The sequence below is a fragment of the Electrona antarctica genome (genome assembly GCF_951216825.1).
Source record: "Electrona antarctica genome assembly, chromosome: 15".
Taxonomy (NCBI): Eukaryota; Metazoa; Chordata; class Actinopteri; order Myctophiformes; family Myctophidae; genus Electrona; species Electrona antarctica.
The window spans coordinates 44,381,509-44,405,873 of record NC_136796.1 but is presented as its reverse complement, the minus strand read 5'-3'; the positions used below and the strand labels follow the sequence as shown (position 1 = coordinate 44,405,873).

General features: G+C 43.9%; 1 protein-coding gene across 1 annotated transcript in view; it reads right to left on the bottom strand.

Moving 5' to 3' along the window:
- LOC306938894 (protein 4.1-like) overlaps positions 1–24,365 on the bottom strand; it is a 91,214-nt gene that overhangs the window by 29,922 nt on the left and 36,927 nt on the right. Inside the window, exons 8-19 of the mRNA XM_079523257.1 lie at positions 23,190–23,277; positions 20,614–20,766; positions 19,618–19,715; positions 15,230–15,405; positions 14,980–15,069; positions 13,423–13,566; positions 12,659–12,778; positions 11,728–11,904; positions 8,434–8,955; positions 7,695–7,766; positions 7,217–7,470; positions 985–1,047 (exon numbers count right to left, since the gene is read on the bottom strand). Coding sequence (XP_079379383.1) covers positions 985–1,047; positions 7,217–7,470; positions 7,695–7,766; positions 8,434–8,955; positions 11,728–11,904; positions 12,659–12,778; positions 13,423–13,566; positions 14,980–15,069; positions 15,230–15,405; positions 19,618–19,715; positions 20,614–20,766; positions 23,190–23,277 — 1,957 coding nt within the window. The remainder of the gene's footprint in view (positions 1–984; positions 1,048–7,216; positions 7,471–7,694; positions 7,767–8,433; positions 8,956–11,727; positions 11,905–12,658; positions 12,779–13,422; positions 13,567–14,979; positions 15,070–15,229; positions 15,406–19,617; positions 19,716–20,613; positions 20,767–23,189; positions 23,278–24,365) is intronic.

Below are 24,365 nucleotides of genomic sequence, written 5' to 3'. Positions count from 1 at the left end.
GATGAAGGACTACTGTAGTTTAGTGAGCTGTCAATCACATTACTGATTCATACATGACTGGGAAGGAAAGACTCATCGATGCATTTTTTTTTTGACTGTGAACAAACCAGTCAAATACCCAACGGCCCCCCCCGATGCCAAAACACTTCTGTTGTTACACTGTACAGTGGGAAATTAACAATAGATTTCATTATCAATTAATATATTGCTAATTTCCTATAATCATTCAATCCATATAAAATGTAAAAGCTCATGGATAAATAAATGCCCATCGCGAGTTACCAGGGCATGTCTGTTAAGTGGCTACTTAGCCTGACCACTATCAAAGTATACGTTTTTTTTTTTTTTTTTAATATATGAAAAATAGAAAAGCAAGCAAAAGCTGTTAGCGTTTGTGAAGCTGTAACTGCTGTAGCAAAGTTTAGCGTTTACTTGACGAATGACAAGCAATTAATCAATTACACAAATTATAATGTATATATTTTTGTTTTGTTTTTTTGTTTGTTTTTTTCATTATTTTGAAATTGTACTGCATAGCAAGAAACAGCAGTGCAATACCTCTTTGAAAGCAGGTCAAAACATGAATTATTATGGGCAACAGTTTGAGGTGTTTTTTGACTTCCTTTCAAAGAACAAGCTTGTAAAGCTGTATAAACTAAATCATAATTGACAAAGTGACCACTCCCAATCATATATATAACGGTATACATATATGAGCGAAATGACAAATGGCAAATGAAACGAACACAGAAAGAAGTAATAATTAGTCTCTACTTGCATTCAAATTATGCAGGTAAATAGTGCATGACAAGGCTTTAGGGTTTAGAAGAAAATAAAGTGGCTGAGGAGAACAAAAAGATAATAAAAGAAAAGGCGTCAAGAGAAAGAACAAATTATAAATGAAAACACCATGCAGACAAAGAAAACATGCAGCGGGGGAAACAGTCAAAAAGCAAGAGGACATTTCCAGGATTGAATACAAACCTCCAACATTAAATTGCTATGTCTGATATATATAGTTTCACCCTCGAGTTTCTTAGCTCTTTTCTGTGGGAAAGGAGGGGGAGGAGGGAAAAAGGGAACAGTTGGTTGGTCTTAGATGTAAAAAAAAAAATTAAATAAATGAAGAAATACAAAAAACCCTGCTTTGTCTAACTTTTTACTGTTTGACTTGCAAGTGCATTCGTGCATCCAGCGTGCATTGCTGACCATGGGAGCAGCTGCAATGAATGACAAATTAAAGGAAATTGTTGTACATTTTCAACCTAAATTCCGTTTATTCTCTGATGTACAGTACAGTAATAGAGATCACCAGTAATATAATGTCGCAAAGAATAACTCTTCTCTTAATTTCTCTGTTGACGTTGCAAAATAGTGGGTACTGTATTTATGAGCATTTATGAGCATTGTATGTCTGTCCTGTTTTTTGTTGTGTATTTTTTTGTTACTGGCAGAGCTGTGTCACTTATTTTGCCTCTTGTCTTGGCCAGTTCACACTTGTAAAAGAGACTTCAGTCTCAATGTGTTTTTTACTGGTTAAATAAAGGTTAAAAAAAAAAAAAAAAATGACGCCAAGCGATTCATTACATAATTATATTCCGTATGTATGCTCAATGTGAATAGACCCCTGACACAGCATGACATTTCTCGAAGAAATAAATAGAAGACATACTGTATATGGGCCCTATCTTGCGCCACGCCACGCTTACCCCATATCCCTACATTTATTTGCCTTTTTTTTTTTTTACTATTTTGAAAAACCTTTTCAAATAGTTCAACTAGCCGATCTGCATCGACACGTTGTGAGCATGTATTGTGGGCTATTTGAAATATTTGAAAAGGTTTTTCAAAATAGTAAAAAAAATGGCAAATACGTTTAGGGTTAAGGGGTAAGGCGTGGTGCAAGATAATATAGCCCATATAGGGTATTTTTGCCACATTATATTATTGGTGTTTTAACTAAAGCATTATGTTATACTTTAGCTATTGAAAAATAGCAGATCTACAAGCTCGTAGCGCGCCACCGAGTGGCGCGCTACGAGCTTGTAGGTCTGCTATTTTTGAAAAATGGTGACAATGCAGCACAAATCTTTGAATATATCTTCTTTCAGAAAGACATTATTTTTTATTTCGACGTCAGGCCTAAATGGGATAATGAAGTGCCCAAAATAGGGACATCATCATCAGGGAAAAAGTGGTTAAAACTCTAAACCAAAGCACATACAATACGGCCACACAAGGCAACGACTCGCATGAAGAAATAAATGATTGTCATGCATGCGTGTTTAATCGCCATGCGTTGTATAGGAACGTGGCGGAGCCGCGATCACAAACCTGGCTCTTTCTCTCCCTCTATAGCCCATATAGGGTATTTTTGCCACATTATATTATTGTTCTCCTCGCATCAGAAAAACGGGATTTCGGTTGAAAATCAGCAACGTTTTCACCTTAAAAAATAGATTGACTTTGTATAACTAAACGGGACTTGTACAGTAGCAACAACATGAGAGAGCGGGGCAGGGGTGGTGGTGTGCGTTGTGTTCAACGCGGGGAGGAACAGCTGACAGATTTAAACTGAAACCACGGGACAGCTTGCTCTGCAAACGAGATGCCTTTACAGCTGGGTTAACCTTCATCGGCTATCACACAAGGTATCTCGTGTGATACCTGATGAAGCCCCAAACGTTGTAGCCTAAGGCCTCACTCAGACCTTTGCAGCATTGCTGCATGCTTGTTGGATGAATGTTGTGTAGTGTCATGGCCGCCCCAATGCATTTCCAATGGGAGTCACATGGTTTGACACAACATTTGTGTTGTATGAAGGGGGAGGGGCGCAGTCGAAACACAGCCGAAAGCCATACAACAGCTTGTAGTCCAAAATATGGACTACAAACCATGTGACTTCCATTGGAAATGCATTGGGGCGGCCATGACACTACACAACATTCATCCAACAAGCATACAGCAATGCAGTAAAGGTCTGAGTGAGGCCTTAGCCTACCAGTAATAAAATACTTTTTTTGCTGTAAGTGAAGACAGCGTGTGGGATCTAAAAATGTTTTCCTGTCTCATGCACTAGTCACTAATTGCCTGCTCCTATGCACCTGTCCCAGTAGGTGTGCAAAAGGACCCTTATCACCTGAAAATAAATGCCGTGACGATGATTGTTCAAGTTGAAAATGCAAGGTCACTCGACACACGGGATATGTGCAGAGTGACACTGTGTGGAAGGAAATGGTCTTGTGATGAAGCCTAGATTTGACTCGTGGCAGGTAGGCCTCAGGTTATGGTACTCAGTAAAATCATCAGTGTTCATTTTATCCATTTTGTATAACTCTGAGAGTGTATAAAATGTTACGTTAACTACACTGTACACTCTCAGAGTTAACATACCACTCAGGTATTTGACCGTGTACAACAAGGGAAAGCGTCTCAAACCGGTGCAAGTGTTGCCAGTGGCGTGCACAGACATTTAGAGGGGCAGGTGCTCAAGTAAAAAAAGGGCACCTTGTGCAGCGCGTGGAACCGGCCGGTTGCCTTAACCCATTTTGGGCGGGAACCCCTTTTGGTGTTAGCATTATGTTATGCTTTAGCTATTGAAAAATAGCAGATCTACAAGCTCATAGCGCGCCACCGAGTGGCGCGCTACGAGCTTGTAGGTCTGCTATTTTTGAAAAAGAAAAAAAAATAGATTTTTTTTTTTTTCAAAAGGGCACATTGCCAAAAGGGCAGGGGGTGCTCTAGCACCCCCTAGTGTCTATCTGTGCACGCCACTGTGTTGCAGTGCAGTGCACGGTACCGTATACAGAACAAGGCGCTTAACCCATTCTTTTGGTGTTTTAACTAAGCATTATGTTATACTTTAGCTATTGAAAAATAGCAGATCTACGAGCTTGTAGGTCTGCTATTTTTGAAAAATCGTAAAATTGCGGCACAAATCTTTGAATATATCTTCTTTCAGAAGACTTTTTTTTAAAAATGTTGACGTCAGGTCAAAATGGGTTAACCAGCATGGTTATCACCGACTGACTCGTCTGGATGGTTTGTTTGACCTAAATCACCAGAAAGCAGAAACCTTTGTATAACCATGACATGAATGTTGATACAGTAGCCTATATTCTTGCATTACTTTATATACACTACATATGCTTTACTATATGTTATATATACTACATAATATGTATGAAAGCTGAAAGGACATTTGACTCCTTTATATTTCACTTCTCTTCTTTTAAGCTGACGTCTGAAGGTGTGTCATTTACAAAGCTGTGGTGTTGTTGCGTTTAAAGTAAAAAATAAAGCAAAACTGGCAATGAGAGACATACTGGAGACACAGTACACCGTACTCTCTTCAGTATTTTTTCATAGGAGATGTAGCTTGCCTTAAAATAACAGAACACAGTAAATACTATATGGTTTTACTGTTCAGGGAATCATTTGGTCAAGTGATTTGTGTGATTCGACTTGTATATCCCTTGCAGGGAAGCTATACAAGACCTTCGCAGGGCACACAAACAGTGGGAAAACAAACGCACAGCACGGTGAACAAACGGAAGGAGAGCTGCTTGGGTTTGTACAGTTTGGTAAGAAAGGGGAAAAAAAAGCTTGCATGAAAATGTAACAATCCACTGATAATAATATGCCAGGAATGCGAGGATGAGGAAGGTGGCTGTATAATATCCTCATGCGGGAGAGGAAGGACGTACGGAACACTTTCTAACCTTCCTGACTCGCGCCGTCTCCGCATTGCTTCTGTCTCTGGGCGAGTGCTGCTCCCCCACAGGCGGGAAAGAAACAATCATTTTGTTGACATTTTGGGTGCACTTTTATTTTATTTTAATCCAACCCATAGCCATACATACCATTAACCACTTAAGCCCTATTTTATATTTTTATATAAAAAAAGAAATTAATTGCGAAAATAGCTATTCTATAAGATCACAATGTGTCAGATTATGAGTGTCTGGATTCTTTGAAAAGTTGTTTTAAATTTTTTTTTTTTTTTGAAACTTTTCTGAAAATGTACAATGTACCATTTTCGCCTTTAAACCCATTCTGGACGGGAACACCCCTTTTGGTGTTTTAACTAAAGCATTATGTTATACTTTAGCTATTGAAAAATCGCGCTACGAGCTTGTAGGTCTGCTATTTTTGAACAATCGTGACAATGCAGCACAAATCTTTGAATATATCTTCTTTCAGAAAGACTTTATTTTTTATTTCGACGTCAGGCCTAAATGGGATAATGAAGTGGCCCCAAAATAAGGACATCATCATCAGGGAGAAAGTGGTTAAAACTCTTAATCAAAGCACATACAACACGGCCACACAAGGCAACGACTCGCATGAAGAAATAAATGACTGTCATGCATGCGTGTTTAATCGTCATGCGCTATTATAGGAACGTGGCGGAGTGCCGCGATCACAAACCTGGCTCTTTCTCTCCCTCTCCCCGTTGGTGGTTGTCACAGAGGGGGAGTGCCTTCGCTCTCTCCTGCCCAGTGTCTGCAGCATAGCACAGATACAGCTCAAGACACTGGCTAAAACTGCCCAAAACTATAGAGCGTCGCAGTCCCGCCACCCCCCCGAGAGAGACCCGGAAAATAATTCCCTGTTCATTTTCATTTCATAGACTTTTCAAAAAGTATTTATTTAAAGACGTTTACGCCGCGGACAAAGCCAACTCCTGTCGTGACAAAACATGACAATAAACACGTTTTGGGCCGAACAAATAATTAGAAAGAAGCAAAATCACGGCAGGTTACAACACTTTTTTGTTGTTTTTCTGTTTTTCTTTGTAATTATTTGTTTGGTCCAAAATATTGTGTTTGCTGTCATGATTTGTCACGACAAGAGTTGGCTTCGTACGACGCTTAAAAGGTCTTTAAATAAATCATTTTTGAAATGTCTATGGGGAAAATGCATTGGGATTCATTTCCTGGGCCTGGCGTCGTCATGAAAGGGGGCGGGACTGCGACGCTCTATAAAGCAGTACCTAATGCAGTGGTTCCCAAAGTGGGGTCCGGGGACCCCCAGGGGTCCTTGAGGGAGTTCCAGGGGGTCCCCCAGATAAATGATAGTTAGGAACCAAATGGACACTTATGGGTCTGTAACTCTGAGAGTGTACAAATGGAACCAAATGGACCCGTTCCATTTGTACACTCTCAGTTAAATTAACATTGGTTTTACGAAATAAATTGGGGGTCACAGAGATAGAAATGCCATTAAATGGGGGTCCGTAGACCAATCTGCATGTCAAACTGGGTGTCCTTGAAATGAAACGGGTTGAGAAGAATCACTGCTATGAAAAAGTTTGGGAACCCCTGGCCTAATGCCAGGAGCACACTATGAGTGGCACTAAATTGACAGAGGTTAGTAGTACTGAATTAAAAAAATAAATAAAAAAGCCTTCCAGTTTTCTGCCCCCTCTGGCCTGGAATGAACTAAGCTAAAAGCTAAATCACGGAGAACAATGAAATGCAGGCTTGTCAATGTTTTTACCCTTTATTATACCCTATTATTATTATTATTATTATTGTCGTTTTCATGGCAGTCTGTATGTACAGATTATGTACAAATTGTCCGTGTCTGTAATTGTGTGCTCCTTTTTCAACCAGATCTGTCTCTTGCAAAATAGATGTTTCTAATCTCAATCGGAGACTAATAACTTGGTTAAATAATGGTTAAAAAAAAGAAGAAAAAAAAAATAGCCCAGCGATGCGAACCCTTACCGATGGCTACGATGTAAGAACTATGATGAAAATGTCAAGCATGTTTGAAAATGACCCAGACATCCCAGACCGGGAACGAGAGAATTATGGGACGAGTGTTATCGGAAGGAGGAGCCTCTCAAACTACAAAGAGGCTCGCAAAGACACGCTTATACGAGCCATAATGGCTGATTTTACACTTGCTGAAAATAGCCGATCTACAGTGTAAAATTACTTATTCTGGATCTCTTGTCCACTAGTCCCCTCCTAACATTTTAGTCTAGTTTTTAATTTGTTGACGAAATTGTCAGTACATTTAGTCATAGTTTTAGTCATCATAGCTTAGTTTTCGTTAAGTTTTAGTCGACGAAATCAACACTTTTAATAGTATGCACCTGGTCAGCACAATTTAGCAAAGGGATATTTTTGTGATAAACAGAGACGAACAAGACTACTATTAGGAATATATCCAGTTCAAGAAACATCGGTATGTTGATCTACAGTACCTTGATGTCCGGAGTGGACTGCGGCCTGGGGCTGTGGGTTTTGGTGGACTCGACCGGGCGGCCGTCCGCCTTCACCTCGCCTCTCCTCTCCGCCGAGCGAGACGCGCGTCCTTTTGGCGTGGACGTTTCCTGGCGCTCGCCGTGAGACAGCAGAGCAGAGGGCAGGGGCGAAGGGACGGCGTCCCCCGGAGACACCAGGGAGATGATGGGAGCGCTGACCGGACGCGTGTTCTTGTCTGGAGTAGACGCCATGGCTGCAAGAAGAGCGAGAGAGAGGATGTTGTCCACATTTGAGATGTTATTATGAGAGTTATAATTTGGTCAATAAAGTGCAAGATGAGAATCCATTACATCCACACACCCACAAACACACACACACACACACACACACACACACACACGGTCATTCTCTCTCATTTTTCCTTCGTCACCTCTGTCTCTCTCTCTGATTTTCCTCGTTTCTGCACCCTGTCTTTACCTGTAGATCTGGAGGACGTAATGGCCTCTGGTGGCGTTGAGCAGTCCATCAAATTAAACCAATCATCCTTGCCTGACACTGAAGGAAGTGAAAGGTCATCAGACATGGTGTTTGTTAGCAAGAGGAGAGCAGTACAGTACAGTAGAGTACCGTCTCCACTCGCTCCTGTGGAACCGCAAAAGGCGAGAATGCGTGTAATCGATATTAATAGACGGATGAATAACGGTGACTCGCTTCGCTACGGCAGCAAAATACCCGCACTGGAAGCAGCTGAAGCAAAGAATATATATTGGAGTGAGGTCGCTCCAAATTGCTGCTGCAGCACGAAGGGAAGTTACAACTTGTGAAAAGTTGGAATCGTTATTCTTCAGAGCAACGCCAGGTTACTGAAGCTGCAAGACAACACTCCCTGGAAGAGCAAGAGCAAAAAGAAGGTGTAAGAGACACCACTGATTGTGTCCCATGGGAAGACGTATAGATTTTCATTTAAAGCACAAAGGGCAGACTCCTCTGTTGAAGTTGTAACAATGCACCTAAAGTGAGCCCAGATACCTGGATCTAACATTTCCATTCAAGTGAAGAGACTAAGAGCAAAAGCGTTGTTGAAGCTACCGTTTAATCGCCAATCGGCATCTTTTAGGAAATGCCACGGCAGGATCCTGGTGTCAGTAAGCAGAGCGTTCAGCTTGCCAGTGTTAATGCCTTGTTGACAACAGCTGGGCTTCTCTATTTGGTATACCTGGGGTGGGCGGCGGCGGTGGAGTGAGCGATCGGCGGGGGATTCGATCCAACAAAACAGACCAGGAGTCCTCCTCCCTCCGGCTGTAAGGCTGAAGCAGCCTCATCCTTTGGCCCAGCGCCAGAGCCCTCCTTCTGGCCCGAGCGCCCTCTCGCTCCACCTGCCGCCGCAGCAAGAGTATCTCCTCCCGCAGAAGGGCCAGCCTCCGGGCGTCCACCACGCCCGCCGACTCGGCCGCCGCCCTCTCCGCCAAGACGCGAGCCGACGCCTGCCATTCCTGCCGCAGGTAGGCCACGCTCTGCTCCGTCAGCCTCAGCTCCGCCAGGGTCTGTAGCAGCATGCCTTCGACCGGGTCTGGGTCAGACTGACCCTCCACCACGCTCCCTACCGCTTCGGCGGCGGACGCCGTTCTCGCGTCGCCGCCCGCCACCGAAGCCTGCGGCGTCCTCCTCTGTGCCGCCCGCCTAACGTTACCCGGGGCGGTCTTTGGCACCGGAACTTGCTGGCAGGGAAACGTGGGAGCTTGTTTGAGCAGAGAGAAGAAACGCACCAGGGGAGAGAAACAGAGTAAAAGGATTTATGACTCCCAAGCTGCAAGCCCAAGCTTTCATTTTATATAAAAGAAAACACTTTATAGCCGCAATTCGTCTTGTAAAGGCTCTACTGTCATTCTGCTCAGCAACATTACTGGAGTTTCATCCAGTTCAATACACACAAACACATTCTCGGGGCATGAATGCTAAGGCTTTAACCCATTTAGACGTGACGTCGAAATAAAAAAAAAAGTCTTCTGAAAGAATATGTTCAATTTTCAAAGATTTGTGCCGCATTTTCACGATTTAAAAAAAATAGCAGACCTACAAGCTCGTAGCGCGCCACTCGGTGGCGCGCTATGAGCTTGTAGATCTGCTATTTTTCAATAGCTAAAGTATAACGTAATGCTTAAAACACCAAAAGGGGTTCCCGCCCAAAATGGGTTAATCTCGAGGATAATTGAAGTGTGAATAGCGGGGGAGCACGGTATTGGCAGCAACTGGCTGTGGTTTCGTGATTTCATTTTGAAAGAAGCAGCAAACTTGGCCCGAGCTATTGAGCTGCACCTACACAGGTGTGAAACAGCCGCGACCGAACATAAAAAAAACAACAATGTCCCCCTGATCTCTACGTATGTCCACGGCCTTCAGCAGCTCTTAATGGCTCTGTCAGTGGCCTTGGTTACACTCCTTCCCACCCAGACTGGAGTGGAAAGTGGTTGGATAACGAACAAAAGCCCTGGTCTGATCTATCGAACTGATGGAAGCCAGGGAATCGTTCCACGAACACCGACGGTTCAACTGAGCTTTAGCAGAAAGCATGTAAACAATAGCAGCGTGTCAAGAGATTGGCAAAGACCCCAAGTTAACCCATTTTGGGGCGGGAACCCCTTTTGGTGTTTTAAGCATTCTGTTATACTTTAGCTATTGAAAAATAGCAGATCTACAAGCTCATAGCGCGGCACCGAGTGCCGCGCTATGAACTTGTAGATCTGCTATTTTTTGAAAAATCGTAAACATGTGACGCAAAATCTTTGAATATATATTCTTTCAAAGTGAATGTTTTTAACTCAGGTCTAAATGGATTAAGGGCCAGACTAAAGACTAACTGCGTAGATATTAGTCTGGAACTTCGGTGTAGAAGATATATTTCCAAGGGGAGGATACAAACAGATTCCAACGTCACAGCAAAGAGTGGGCTCTGATTGGTCACCCACAACTCTGGGGTGAGCGAAATTGTAATTCAAACTGAGGAGTGCCCCAGACCACATCCTGTGGCAGATTTGTGGCAAAACAGGCTAGCTGTTTGGGACCACATATTTTTCTCTGCTGCAGCTCGGCACAATTAAACACCGTCATTAAACATTAAGAGCAGGGAGACAACTACTCCCCATGGGGAACAAATGAAAAGCAGAGCACACTGTGGTGGTGCTGGGGAGGTGGTGGGACCAACAGTCCAGGAACAAAATGACAGCAGGAAGAACAGAGACTGAGGTGAGCTTAAATAACCCGGCAATAGAGCGTCGCAGTCCCGTCCTCTTTCATGACGACGCCAGGCCCAGGAAATGAATCCCAATTCATTTTTCCCATAGACATTTCAAAAAGTATTTATTAAAGACCTTTTAAGCGTCGTACGAAGCCAACTCGAGTCGTGACAAATCATGGCAACAAACACAATATTTTGGACCAAACAAATAATTACAAAGAAGAAAAACAACAACAAAAAGTGTTGTAACCTGCCGTTTTTTTCCCCTACTTTCTAATTCTTTGTTTGGCCCAAAACATTGTGTTTATTGTCATGATTTGTCACGACAAGAGTTGGCTTTGTCCGCGGCGTAAACGTCTTTAAATAAACACTTTCTGAAAAGTCTATGAGGAAAATGAACGGGGATTTCTTTTCCGTGCGGGACTGCGACGCTCTATTGGCCAGCTGACTGCTACAGTACGTCAGCGTATGAATCGCGTGTGGTACCATTGTGATACACATGTATGCGCCCGTGAGCATAGCATGAAGAACTAACTCCGCGAGCTACGCATCATTTATAGCCGTCATGAAAATGAATGAGGAGAGAGAGAAGAAAAGCACCTCTCGGTTATAAAACAGAAAGAGCATCTGTTTTGAGTGTCGTCTGTCAACAAAGCATTGATAACACTGCCAGTAAACAACAGATTACAGTGCACGCCGTGATTCATGGTCTTACATACATACTGTATAGTCGCGCAGGGCGTGTGACGGTGGTGCTCAGTGGTTTTTGCAAACATTAGGGCCCTGAAGCAATTTTTCACTTTGATGGAAGGAATATCTTTTCGCAGACACTATAGGAGAAGTCCCCCGACTGCAACCATCCATCATTGACTATGAAAACACACACTTACTTTAATAACAAAGAGAGCCATCACTAGGATTAAGACTTATGTCCCCTCAGCTCTACGCATCAGTGAGTGGGGAAAAGGCAACGTTATTACTGCAGCAGATTAAGTTGAAAATGTTCTCGGAGAAGAACTTTCCTCCAGAAATCTTAACCCATTTTGGGGCGGGAACCCCTTTTGGTGTTATCATTATGTTATGCTTTAGCTATTGAAAAATAGCAGATCTACAAGCTCATAGCGCGCCACCGAGTGGCGCGCTATGAGCTTGTAGATCTGCTATTTTTGAAAAATCTGACAGAAACATAGCTTTTTTTTCCAGAAAACTGTCAGGATGTAGAAGACATTTTTTAGAATCTGATCTCAGGTCAGAATGGGTGAACATGGTCTATACCTCTGGGGTCCTGGGCGGGACGGGTCAGCAGCAGCTCAAACCAGTCATCGGTGTCTGGTATTTCTCTCTTCTGCTTATATGGACATCTCTCCGCTGATATCACGAGCGGCGGTATCGCTCTTTTTATCACTACAAGCTTGGGAAAGCCACGGCGCATCGTTGACGACGCCGAAGAGGCTGAGACAAAGGTGCAGGATTTCACGTTTCAGGAAAAAAAATAATCAAAAGACAATTAATTCATCACAATCATATAAGCGTAAGCGTGTTGTTGATATTATTTGGGTGTTAAAGGCCAACTTCACTGTCTTCAAAGTTTCAAACTTGTTTAGGCAGAAATGTGGTGAAACGCAAAATCGTTTTACAGCATGTACTGTAAACTAGAGCAGGGGTTCTCAACGTTTTTGGCCGGGGACCCCCGGAAATGCTTTGGCAATGTCTCGGGACCCCCGCCCCGCCCCCTCCCGACCCCCAATATAAATTGACTGCTACAATAACCTTAAACCATTTTGGGCGGGAACCCCTTTTGGTGTTTTAAGCATTGTTATAATTTAGCTAGCTATTGACAAGCTCATAGCGCGCCACCGAGTGTCGCGCTACGAGCTTGTAGGTCTGCTATTTTTGAAAAATCGTGAAAATAATTTGGGGACCCCCCAAAATAATTTGGCGACCCCCCGAGGGGTCGCGACCCACGGGTTGAGAACCCCTGAACTAGAGAACATTTTCCAGTACCTTTGAAATAGCAGAACCCACAATATAGAACGCACATAGAACGATAGCATTCAGCTAAAAAACAATCCGTGAAGTTGTCCCTAAAGTTGGATCAAACAGTACCAGGGACCTTGTGACCTTGCAAAGAGCCGCTGCTGCAACAGAACAACAGACCATGTCGTGTCGGCGGTGTGTTGGATTTCAGAATCGAGCGCTGACTCACGTTTGGGAACACTGAGTGTTTGGATGACACCAGGCGGTGATGTGATACGATCCAGGAGGACAAACCAAGCGTCGTCCCCCTCTGCCAGGGATTCCCTCTGCACTAGCAGCTCCTTCACATCTGATGCAGTAGGGATAGCAATCACTAAAATGTACTGTACTGTTAAACATGAAATGACTAAGCAGATACTTGGAATGAATGGCCTATTGACCATTTGCAGACGGCGGCCATCTTGCCGTCAGAGTTTGGAAGCACTCGTTTTCAGTAAAGCAACGGCGTGCTGCCTCCTGCATTATGTGCTAATTCAAAACAGGTGCTACGCAGGGCAGTTGAGTGATATCTAATGAGCGCTTCCAAACTGCAACACTTAGAAAAAGAATCACCTGCGAGGACAGAAAGTAACTCATAACATTTTTATGAAACAAACACTTTGAGGATAAAAAGAGAATAATTCAAGCTTTTTGTACAGCTGCAATGTTGGTGAGTTTGACGTTGTGTAATGCAATCAGATAGGACTTTTCTGTTTGGATGAATGGGCTGCCAATGGGAAGTTGCACCTTGTTAGCACCTTGCCATTAACTTATATGGTAAGATAAGATGGCCGCGGTCTGCATATGGTCCATATTACAGATGACTGGTTGGAATTTCCCGGTACAAGAATATGCTCACAGGACAAGTTTGTGGGGAGGAGGACATTCTGTATGGTCATTATAGGGCTCAGTCTCGTTGTGCAACACTTGCACTGAGCGTGCGGGACACAATACCTGAGCGTGCGGGACGTCGCAGGTCAGTGGAAACAGAGGTGTAGGTGGCGGAGGTGCTGTACGTTGTGATGAGAGAGTAGGAGGAGGCTTCGCTCTGTGATTCTTTTACATTCGTGAACGAAGAAACGCCTCGGAAGACAGGAGCTGAATCACAGCGCCGCACGTAGAAAATTAATTAAAATATGAGTACAGCGAGAGAGAGAGAGAGAACAGAACGTTCCACAAGAAGCAGACCGTTCTACATGCAGAGATTAAAATAGGGTGCATTTTGCATCCCAAAACGCAGTTTATAGTTAAGGGACGCACTACAACAACGACCTCTGCATCCACGGGATGCGCTACTGTACTGTTTTTTATTCTAGTTTATTTTGCTAGCTTTAGTTATAATAATCATTTCTTCTTCTGTTTTCTACATGAATATAACCACATTATAACCATATAAAATGAAATGCAATTTGTAAAAAATGGCAAAATATGACTCCAAACGTCGTTGAAGTGGGACTCATAAAATGTCCCTGGGACTCATCTAAAAGACCATTCCTGCATCCCGGGACAAATTACATTGAAAACCTATTTACATCACTGTACATGTATGTAGGTACAATGAAGGCAAAGAAGGGAAAGAAGAATATAAAAAACAGCATAGCCACTGTTGGAGAAAACAAAATCAAGCTTTTAGCGTCACTTAATATCTGGGTCCAAAGTGTACGACAGAGAGTGATGTGGTGCGATCAGCACAGCAAGCACAGCATGGATGATAATGAGCTGCATTTGTTGCTGCATTAAAGACCAGCGGAAGCTCAAGTGAAATAGAAATGGTCCCCAGATGAGAGACCGCTGGGAAAGAGCCGTTCCTCCCATCCATCCATCAGGAACCAGACAAGAGGTACCAGGGAAGGAGAAATCCCTGTTTGGGTTCTGGAGACCATAACCCTAGAGGGTTAAGCGTTGAGAAGCAGACTGGCAGAAGGTAGATTGCTTCATTTGTTAGTTGCCGTTTAGGAGACATTTGGTTTTCCACCAAGCCGTTTCTGTGTGTGGGGCGGCGGTGGCTCAGGTGTAGGGTGCCTGGATGGTAACCGCAAGGTTGCCAGTTCGAACCCGGGCTCCCCCAGAGTTAGTATCGAAGTGTCCTTGAGCAAGACACTGAACCCCTAATTGCTCCCGATGTGCTAGGTGGTGCCTTGCATGGTTTCCGCTGCCATCGGTGTATGAATGTGTGTGTGAATGGGTGAATGTAATGCACAATCTCTGTAAAGCGCCTTGGATAAAGGCGCTATATAAATACACCATTTATACCGTAGCTTATTCTGTGAGTGGCTTGACCCCGTGTTGGCAGCAGAAGTGAAACACAGATGCGATCAGGGGCACAGATTGCGTAAACCCCCCGTTTGTCCCAGATGACAAAGCTGTGAAAGCAGGGAGAGCATGCCCTGAAACCAGAGCACCTCCTCCCAGCGCTGCAGCGGCGGCGGCTAGCTGTCAGCAAAGGGCATCCCTGGATGTACAGTAGGGCAGGTGATCATATATACAGTAAGGTGCAACGCAGCGCTATACCTGAGGGCGACATCGAAGGAGGAAACGCTCGTGAATCCAGCAGATAGAACCAGTCGTCCTGAATTGGCTGGAACTCATACTTACTTCTGGCTGGGATACACAGGGAAAAACGTGTTTTTTTCGGAATCATTCACCGACATATGCAACACAACACAGCACAGCACACACACGTGCACACGCGCACACGCACACATACACACACACACACACACACACACACACACGCACGCACACACACGTAGCAATATACCTCCATCCAGGCTCCGTGAGTTCCTCTTGCTGGACGAGCGTTGGAACAGGGGGGCGGGTCTGTCGATCATGGAGCTGGCTTGGCGGGTCTGAGCCTGGGTCCGACCGCTGTAGCGAAACTTGGAACCCAGAGCCAGGAACTTCCTGGGAGTCGTGGCCACTTCCGTCGACGTCAGCCTGTGAACAAGGAGGAACGCACGTTTTTTTCAATTTCCTCACGACCGCACAGCACAACCGCATGAAGGGACTTTTCAAACGGGAAGCGAGGAGCGCGGGCGTTGTTGCCTGGATCTAACGACAGGTCTGCTACAGGTCTGCTACAGGTCTGCTACAGGTCTGCTACAGGTCTGCTACAGGTCTGCTACAGGTCTGCTCAAGAGGCCGGGCACGACAACGCAAGTGTAAATAAAAAAAAAGGCTAAACAGAATCCAGGTCAGGTGAGTCGCGGGCGTGTGCACGGAACGAGCACGCGCGCAACAGATTCACGGGACCACGCCCACGTAAATACGCTTGCGTTGTCGCGCCGCGACTGCTCCCCCAGTGCTCCGCGCAAAAACGCAGGTCTCGTTGGAAATGAACCATAGGTCGCGTTAAATCGCTTCCCGTTTGAAAGGCCCTCAAAGCAACATGGCAACATACCGTAGACGTGTTCACACAGTAGTTCAGCCGCACAATACCAATCGATTATATGGTGGACTCAATGTCAATATTTGGAGAGCCCAGTTACGATAATCTGACTTATAACTTATAACTCTTTCTTTCTTTCTTTCTTTCTTTCTTTCTTTCTTTCTTTCTTTCTCATTCTCCTCAAAGCTAAACTTGACGAAACAATATATACTTTCACATGGAAATGGAACAGGCGAGGAGAAACTTTTTTGAAATGTTTCAAACTTATTTTTTTTTCTTAAAACTGTCATTTTTATAAGTGGGAGCCAGTGGATGACATCACAGCAGCTAGCACACAGGCTGAGTGAAGGCTCCCTCCATATGGAGCCCACGCCGGGGGCTCAGGATTGGAACAGCGACAGTCTATTAATCTTACATCATCTAGGAACCTTGCAGGGAAGTGAAATCCTGTCAGACAACCTCTCAAATGGAATCAGTGTCTCCGATGAATAGTTTAGTAGTTGCATACAGTATGAAATGTGTTAATCAATCATTTTCCTGATCTTGATCACCGACTTCCAAATGACACCATAACCGTAAGGGTCAGATATTGAGTTACTGGTATAATAATAATAAATATGTGAAGTGTTAATGTCGTGATATTATAATGATACAGTGTACTGTAAACTGTATGAGTCATTGCAGAGATGACTCACATACACATGACTCACACTGTATAGAACACATTGTACAGTACACATACTGAGCAGTACTGTACTGTATGTCCCATACTTAACCCATTCTGGGCGGGAACCCCTTTTGGTGTTTTCAAGCTTTATGTACACTTTAGCTATTGAAAAATAGCAAATTGTAGGTCTGCTATTTTTGAAAAATCGTGGCGCAAATCATTGACTATACAGTATATTCTTTCAGAGCGAACGTTTTTTAACTCAAAGCTTTGCTTCTGAGAGGTTCCTGGAATAACATATTTTCAGATGGGGGGGTCGGCGGCCAATTACATATCATTTTCGGGGGTCCTTGACATGAAATATTGAGCACCACCGACATATGGAAGGATTCAGAAGACATCGTTTTAATTTCAACGTCAGGCTTAAACGGGATAATGATCATCCACGGGCAGCTGAATCATACAGTACAGTACAGACTAGGGCATTAAGCAACTAGTCCTAGTAAATCCACTAGTCGACCTTGTTGGTACTAGTTGACTAGTTGATAAAAAAATATTTTTTTATTTTTCCCCGATTGTGTAGGCCTCAAGATCAGGTAGATTATAGTTATAGTCACCAATGTACACAGTTTTTCAATGTACAAATATTTATTAAAAAAAGAAAAGTATTTATTTTTTATTTTTTACATAATAGGTAGTTAAACAACTAGTCGACTAGTCGACTAGTCGACTAGTAAACTAGGCAACTAGTCAACTAGTAAAAATGACTAGAAGTGAATGCCCTAGTACAGACAGAAACTACAGTGTATGTCTGTTTTTGTTTTCGCTGGTAAGTAACACAACACCATGAGCTGAGAGATAGGGCAGTATATCCGTTACTCCCATCATATCATGTTAGTGCAAAGATGATGAATACATCTTTTTTACAAAGCCTACAACATTGTTCTTTTCTTTGCAATCACGGCACTTTCCATGCATGTAGGCAGCGTGCCGTAACCTGACTCCGCCAGATGGGGCAGCAGAGAGTACACTGGGTTCCCCCCTCCTGCTCCCATCTGGGAACTCTCAGGCAGACTTGATGCCCGGCCACAAAACGGCCTGGCCAATCAGCAGCAGCTAGAGGCGGGATCAAGGCAGCACTGTGTATGGCTTGATCCCGCCTCTAGCTGCTGCTGATTGGCCAGGCCGTTTTGTGGCTGGAGCATCAAGTCTGCCTGAGAGTTCCCAGATGGGAGCAGGAGGGGGAACCGAGTGTACTCTCTGCTGCCCCATCTGGCGGAGTCAGGTTAAGCGTGCCGTGCCGTGCTGTGAACCTGCACCACACCATGGAAACTGAAAGAATATACAAGAACATACAAGATAACATATAATAATATATAATAATATATAAGATAGCGCCGAATAACAACATGTTTTTTTCTTTAACCCGTTTAGACCGATTCTTATAAAATGTCTTCTGAAATCCTGACAGTTTTCTGAAAATCCTATGTTTCTGTATCAGTGGTGCTCAATATTTCATGTCAAGGACCCCAAAAATGATATGTAATTGGTCGCCGACCCCCCATCTGAAAATATGTTGTTCCAGGAACCCATCAGAGGCAAAGATTTGAGTTAAAAACGTTCGCTCTGAAAGAATATATATTCAAAGATTTGCGCCGCATTTTCACGATTTAAAAAAATAGCAGACCTACAAGCTCGTAGCGCGGCACTTGGTGCACTACGAGCTTGTAGATCTGCTATTTTTCAATAGCTAGATTATATCATAATGTTTAAAACACCAAAAGGGGTTCCCGCCCAAAATGGGTTAAATGCTTAGATAAGGAAAGGTTTAGCTGAATCATTTAATGCTTTTTTTGTTATCAGGCAGTGGGTTTTAAAGGTACATTTTATCAGCCAAATGTAATGCTTTCTATTTTCATTGCTCTAAATCCCCCTGTATAAAAAACGAATCTATAAAAACCTATGTTGATAAAAAAAACAATTTCCATCCACTTCTGTAAACACTATGACAGTATTTCACGGATATAACGGGCATAACCTTTTGTGTATTATTGTCATTATACTACAGTTTCAAACGATAATATTTGATTGCCGAGCACATTACGCAAACACAATTAGCTGTGTTTGGAATGGGGGGGGGGGGGGGAACCAGGGAGGAGGACGTAGGCGCTACCTACGTCCTCCCAGTGGAGCCTCCTCACTGGCACTCTGGCCAGTGAGGAGGTAGCGTACAATATAGCAATGGCACGAAGCGAGTTGTAGCAACATTGTATGGTTGTGGAACCACAAGACGGCACAGAAGGAGTTGTCTATTCCTACCTAGCCTGGGGGGCAGCATTCCTTTAAACCGGGTTTATGATCCGGTTCGGGAGCGGGTGATATCGCTACGTCATGTTGTAGTATTGTTTTGTAGTCAATCAATCTTCCGGAACTTCCTTTTCCCCTCAAACCGATTTTTCTCAATAAAAGCCGCAGGCTACGAGAGCTTTTATTGTTATTCTTCCAGGTTTGAGGGAAAAGGAAGTTCCAGATGATTATTTTCCTGCCTGTTGACTACAAAACAATACTACAACATGATGTAGCGATATCATCCTGATGACTACAAAACAATACTACAACATGACGTAACGATATCATCCTGACTACAAAACAATACTACAACATGACGTAACGATATCATCCTGATGACTACAAAACAATACTACAACATGACGTAGCGATATCATCCTGATGACTACAAAACAATACTACAACATGACGTAGCGATATCATCCTGACGACTACAAAACAATACTACAACATGACGTAGCGATATCATCCTGATGACTACAAAACAATACTACAACATGACGTAGCGATATCATCCTGATGACTACAAAACAATACTACAACATGACGTAGCGATATCATCCTGATGACTACAAAACAATGACTACAACATGACGTAGCGATATCATCCTGCTGATTACAAAACAATACTACAACATGAAGTAGCGATATCATCCGCTCCAGACCGGTTCACACGGCAATTTCGTAACACAGACCAGGCTTTCCTCCGAGGTGGAAAGCCTGGTGACGTGAGGTTAATTCCTACCTGAAGAAGGTGTGATGCTCCACGCACACTTTCCACAGCTTCTTGGATGCCTTGTAGTTTGGTAGTTTGAAGCCGATTGCACTTTCATATTGTTCCAGCTGCACAAAGGACAAAGAAAAGGTCAGGCCCTAGAAGGTGTTCCCAGATTCGGCCTCAGGCATCAATGGGTTAATAAGTAAAAGTATCAGCCTGGGCCATGGCTCAGTGGTCCAGGCACCTTGGCTGGTAATCCAGTCTGGCAGTGTGCCGCGGGTTCGACTCCCGATCCCGACGGCCTTTACTGCATGTCTTCCCCCCCATCTCTCTCCCCATTTCCTGTCAGCCTACTGTCTGTCCCTCCATAAAATATATAAAATAAAGGCGAAAGCCACAAAAAAACAACAACATTTAAATAAGTAAAAGTATCAATACTGCAATTTAGAAATAGTTTGTTACAAGTAAAAGTCCGAAATTCTAAATTTTACATTGGTAAACGTACAAAAGTATTGGCATCAAAATGTACTTAAAGTACTACAAGTAAAAGTACTCATTTCAAGTTTACAAATGTATAAAAATCTTTTGAAAATAGCCCTGCAGGGACGTGCACACATAGACATCAAAGGGGGCTTCAGCCCCTGCCCTTTTACCCGTCTGTAAAACAACTGCCCTCTCCAGACCACAAATGCAGCGTTTACTACATGGTGAAAGAAATGCACATGCCCCTCCTCTCCTTTCCATGCCATGCCGGAAGGCAGCATTCAGGAGAATAGCTTTTTTTCCCGAAGTCTCCTGAACTTGAACACAGTATTTTGCGTTGAACAAATTTGTTTTGAAATCCATGTCGTTATACACACCGCATCTCCACTATACTGTAGCTAAAGAGTGCTAGGTTACGCCCCGGAAATAGCAGATCTACAAGCTCTCAACGCGTCGCAGCGCGACGCGTTGTGAGCTTGTAGATCTGCTATTTTCTGTCCAAAAGTGCCCCTCCTAGGGGATTTCAGCCCCTGTGTGTACCTCCGAAGGCCTGATCTTGATGAAGAAGCTGCTGCGCTTGTAGGAGACTTTGAGGACTTTGGGCCAGGGGAAGCGGTTGATCCTCAGCTTGTCCTTGTAGACCATCAGGCCACTGGAACACACGCCTAGCATGATGTCCACCCCGTCCAGATCCTGGAGGACAAGGAGACAAGGAGAAACCAGTTTATTATTAACCCCTAATCGTGCTGTGGTTAAGTTCTATTTCACGGTATATCTGTGTGCAGCGGAAAGCCATGCTCGACTCTTGTTCGCGAGTTTCAAATGTAGTCCTGCTGCCTGCCTGCCACAGGTGTTTGAAACAGTCTGATTGGCGTAGAACATACATGGGCAACTGGCGGCCTGGGGGCCAATGCGGCTTCACTTAATGTGGCCCTCAGATTAATATCAGAATACTGATATATTATTGATTTCAGCTGTTACAATTCCAAACATGCAAACATGACCCGCTTTTGTATGTCCAATGTGTTTGGATTTAGTTCATAAAGTTAACATAACTAGAACTACATTCATTTGAAATTACCTAAAAAGCTTATTTTTCAGGTAAAATAAAAAATAAATTAAAAAAAATGCCAATTTTTTTCAGGATTTCAATTCAAATATAGCAAAAATAGCCGCGACGCGTTTTGAGCTTGTAGATCGGCTATTTTTGCTACGACAGTAATATGCACCGTGGCCCTCTGGAGTGAGTGTGGAATTATAGTGGCCCTCTCCATCGTCAAAGTTGCCCACCCCTGGCGTAGAACTAATGCATTTGGTTGGTTTGTTTGGTCCCCAACATGGCAGGTGTAGGACTCCACGTAGGTGTAGGTGTCCGACATGGCAGGTGTTAGGAGTCCATTTGAAATTACATGAAGAGCTACCGATTTGCAATGTGAACCATCATCCACTGGGGGGCAGCAGACCCCTTCTTTACAAAATTATTACCACATCCCTATTTTATTTTGAGTTCCCAGTTTGATGCAAAACTGGCTGACCTAATTTCTACTGTGGAAACTGATGAAGCAGGTGTTTTGTGGGGGGGGGGGGGGGGGGGGGGACGACGACAGGTACTTCAGTAATATTGACACCACGCACGCGCACGTGCACACGCACACGCACACACACACACACACACACACACACACACACACACACACACACACACACAGAGAAATGTTCTGTAAATATGACACAGGTCTTCCCTGCAGTGATACAGTAACTTCAGCTAAACAGTGCTGTTACCCTTAAGGTGTATTACGGGTCCAGGATTTCTTCTGAATGAAGTTTGCGTTATACTATTATGATATGAGCATAGTCTACTTGGCAGCGACAATGACTTTTTTTTTGTCCTAAAGCAAGAAAATCTGCATTACTTTATTGCCAAGTATGAGGTTCAGAATACTGTATAAAGCCCAACACACACCGTCTGTGAACGCTGCGCGTCAAAACAGCCGCCTCCGTTATTTTCAATGAACCTATCCCACACCGGCGGCGTCAGACGCGCGCTGGCGCGTGTTCACGCCTCGCCTGACGCTCCGATACGCCGCTGTTCTATTTTCCAGGCGTTGCCGCGCGGCCTCCATCCGGGAATCCGTGGGCGTGGCTGGCCAGCCGTGTGGTAGCGCGCCGCGTCCTGTGGGTGTTGCTGCTCTACCTCCTGAGCCACAGCCGCCCAATTATAATCCATGGACTGCATCATAACCCAAGCAAAGGATGTAAAACGCATGGAGTTGCTCGGCTGGATGTGGGTTTAATAACCTTGGCTTGGTGGAGGTCGACTCCATACATGGACAGTTTACCTTGGCTTGGTGGAGGTCGACTCCATACAAGGAGGTTTAGTTACCTTGGCTTGGTGGAGGTCGACTCCATACATGGAGGTTTAGTTACCTTGGCCTGGTGGAGGTCGACTCCATACATGGAGGTTTAGTTACCGTGGCTTGGTGGAGGTCGACTCCATACATGGAGGTTTAGTTACCTTGGCTTGGTGGAGGTCGACTCCATACATGGAGGTTTAGTTACCTTGGCTTGGTGGAGGTCGACTCCATACATGGAGGTTTAGTTACCGTGGCTTGGTGGAGGTCGACTCCATACATGGAGGTTTAGTTACCTTGGCCTGGTGGAGGTCGACTCCATACATGGAGGTTTAGTTACCTTGGCCTGGTGGAGGTCGACTCCATACAAGGAGGTTTAGTTACCTTGGCCTGGTGGAGGTCGACTCCATACATGGACAGTTTACCTTGGCTTGGTGGAGGTCGACTCCATTCAAGGAGGTTTAGTTACCTTGGCCTGGTGGAGGTCAACTCCATTCAAGGAGGTTTAGTTACCTTGGCTTGGTGGAGGTCGACTCCATACATGGACAGTTTACCTTGGCTTGGTGGAGGTCGACTCCATACATGGACAGTTTACCTTGGCCTGGTGGAGGTCGACTCCATACATGGACAGTTTACCTTGGCTTGGTGGAGGTCGACTCCATACATGGAGGTTTAGTTACCTTGGCTTGGTGGAGGTCGACTCCATACATGGACAGTTTACCTTGGCTTGGTGGAGGTCGACTCCATACATGGAGGTTTAGTTACCTTGGCTTGGTGGAGGTCGACTCCATACATGGACAGTTTCTTGGCGTTCTCCAGGAACATCATGTCTGCCTGTGCTGGACTCATGGACCTTGATGCGGGAGCAGAAGTTGGACAATGTCAGTTCGGAGTAGGGCCTTCACTTCTAGTCATTTGACTAGTTTACTAGTCGACTAGTTGTTTAACTACCTACTATGTAAAAAAATATATATATACACATTTTTTAATATAATATTTGTACATTTAAAAACTGTGTACATTGGTGACTATAATCTAGCATTCTAGCTTATCTTGAGGCCTACAAAAACAGTCTTATCAACTAGTACCAGCAAGGTCAACTAGTGGATTTACTAGTCGACTAGTTGAATAGTCGACTAGTTGCTTAAATCCCTAGTTTGGAGTTAATCTTATTAAATGTGGCTGTGGCTGCAGCATGGTTAAAAGAAATCGATAAATAACATGAAGAGGATAACAATAATTATCGCCAGAGATGTAAAATGAGATGTTAGGGGTGAATGCCTTATTGCTCATGTGGAAAGGTCACATTATGGCTTTTTCCAGGATTGAAGCTTTGAGTCAAAGCTTTGAGTCAAAGACAGTACCGTCCGTTAGAGAAAGGTCAAAGCCTTTGACCTTACTCTAACGGACAGTACCGTCCCCCTAACTACTGGGACACCTTATGTCAGCCTCATGTCTGTTCCAACATGTGAGAGTTACAGTATACCGTACCATGAGTGTGTATGAGTGAGGGTGTGTGTGTGTGTGTGTGTGTGTGTGTGTGTGTGTGTGTGTGTGTGTGTGTGTGTGTGTGTGTGTGTGTGTGTGTGTGTGTGTGTGTGTGTGTGCGTGGATAAGCCCTGCTCTGTGCAAATCCTCACAGTCACCTATAGACAAAAGGTATCTTTCCTCCAAATTGTTTTACTTAAGTAAAAGTACCAACTACCAATACTGCAATTTAGAACTACTTCGTTACATGTAAAAGTACGGAATTGAAAATGTACTTTGAGTAAAAGTACAAAAGTATCGGCATCAAAATGTACTTAAAGTACTAAAAGTAAACGTATTCATATTGCAGAATGTCCCATTTCACAAGTTTCAAAATGTGTAGAAAATCAATTGAAAATAGCCGATCTACAAGTAAAAGCGCAAATTTTGGCTCCGAGATGTAGTGGAGTAGAA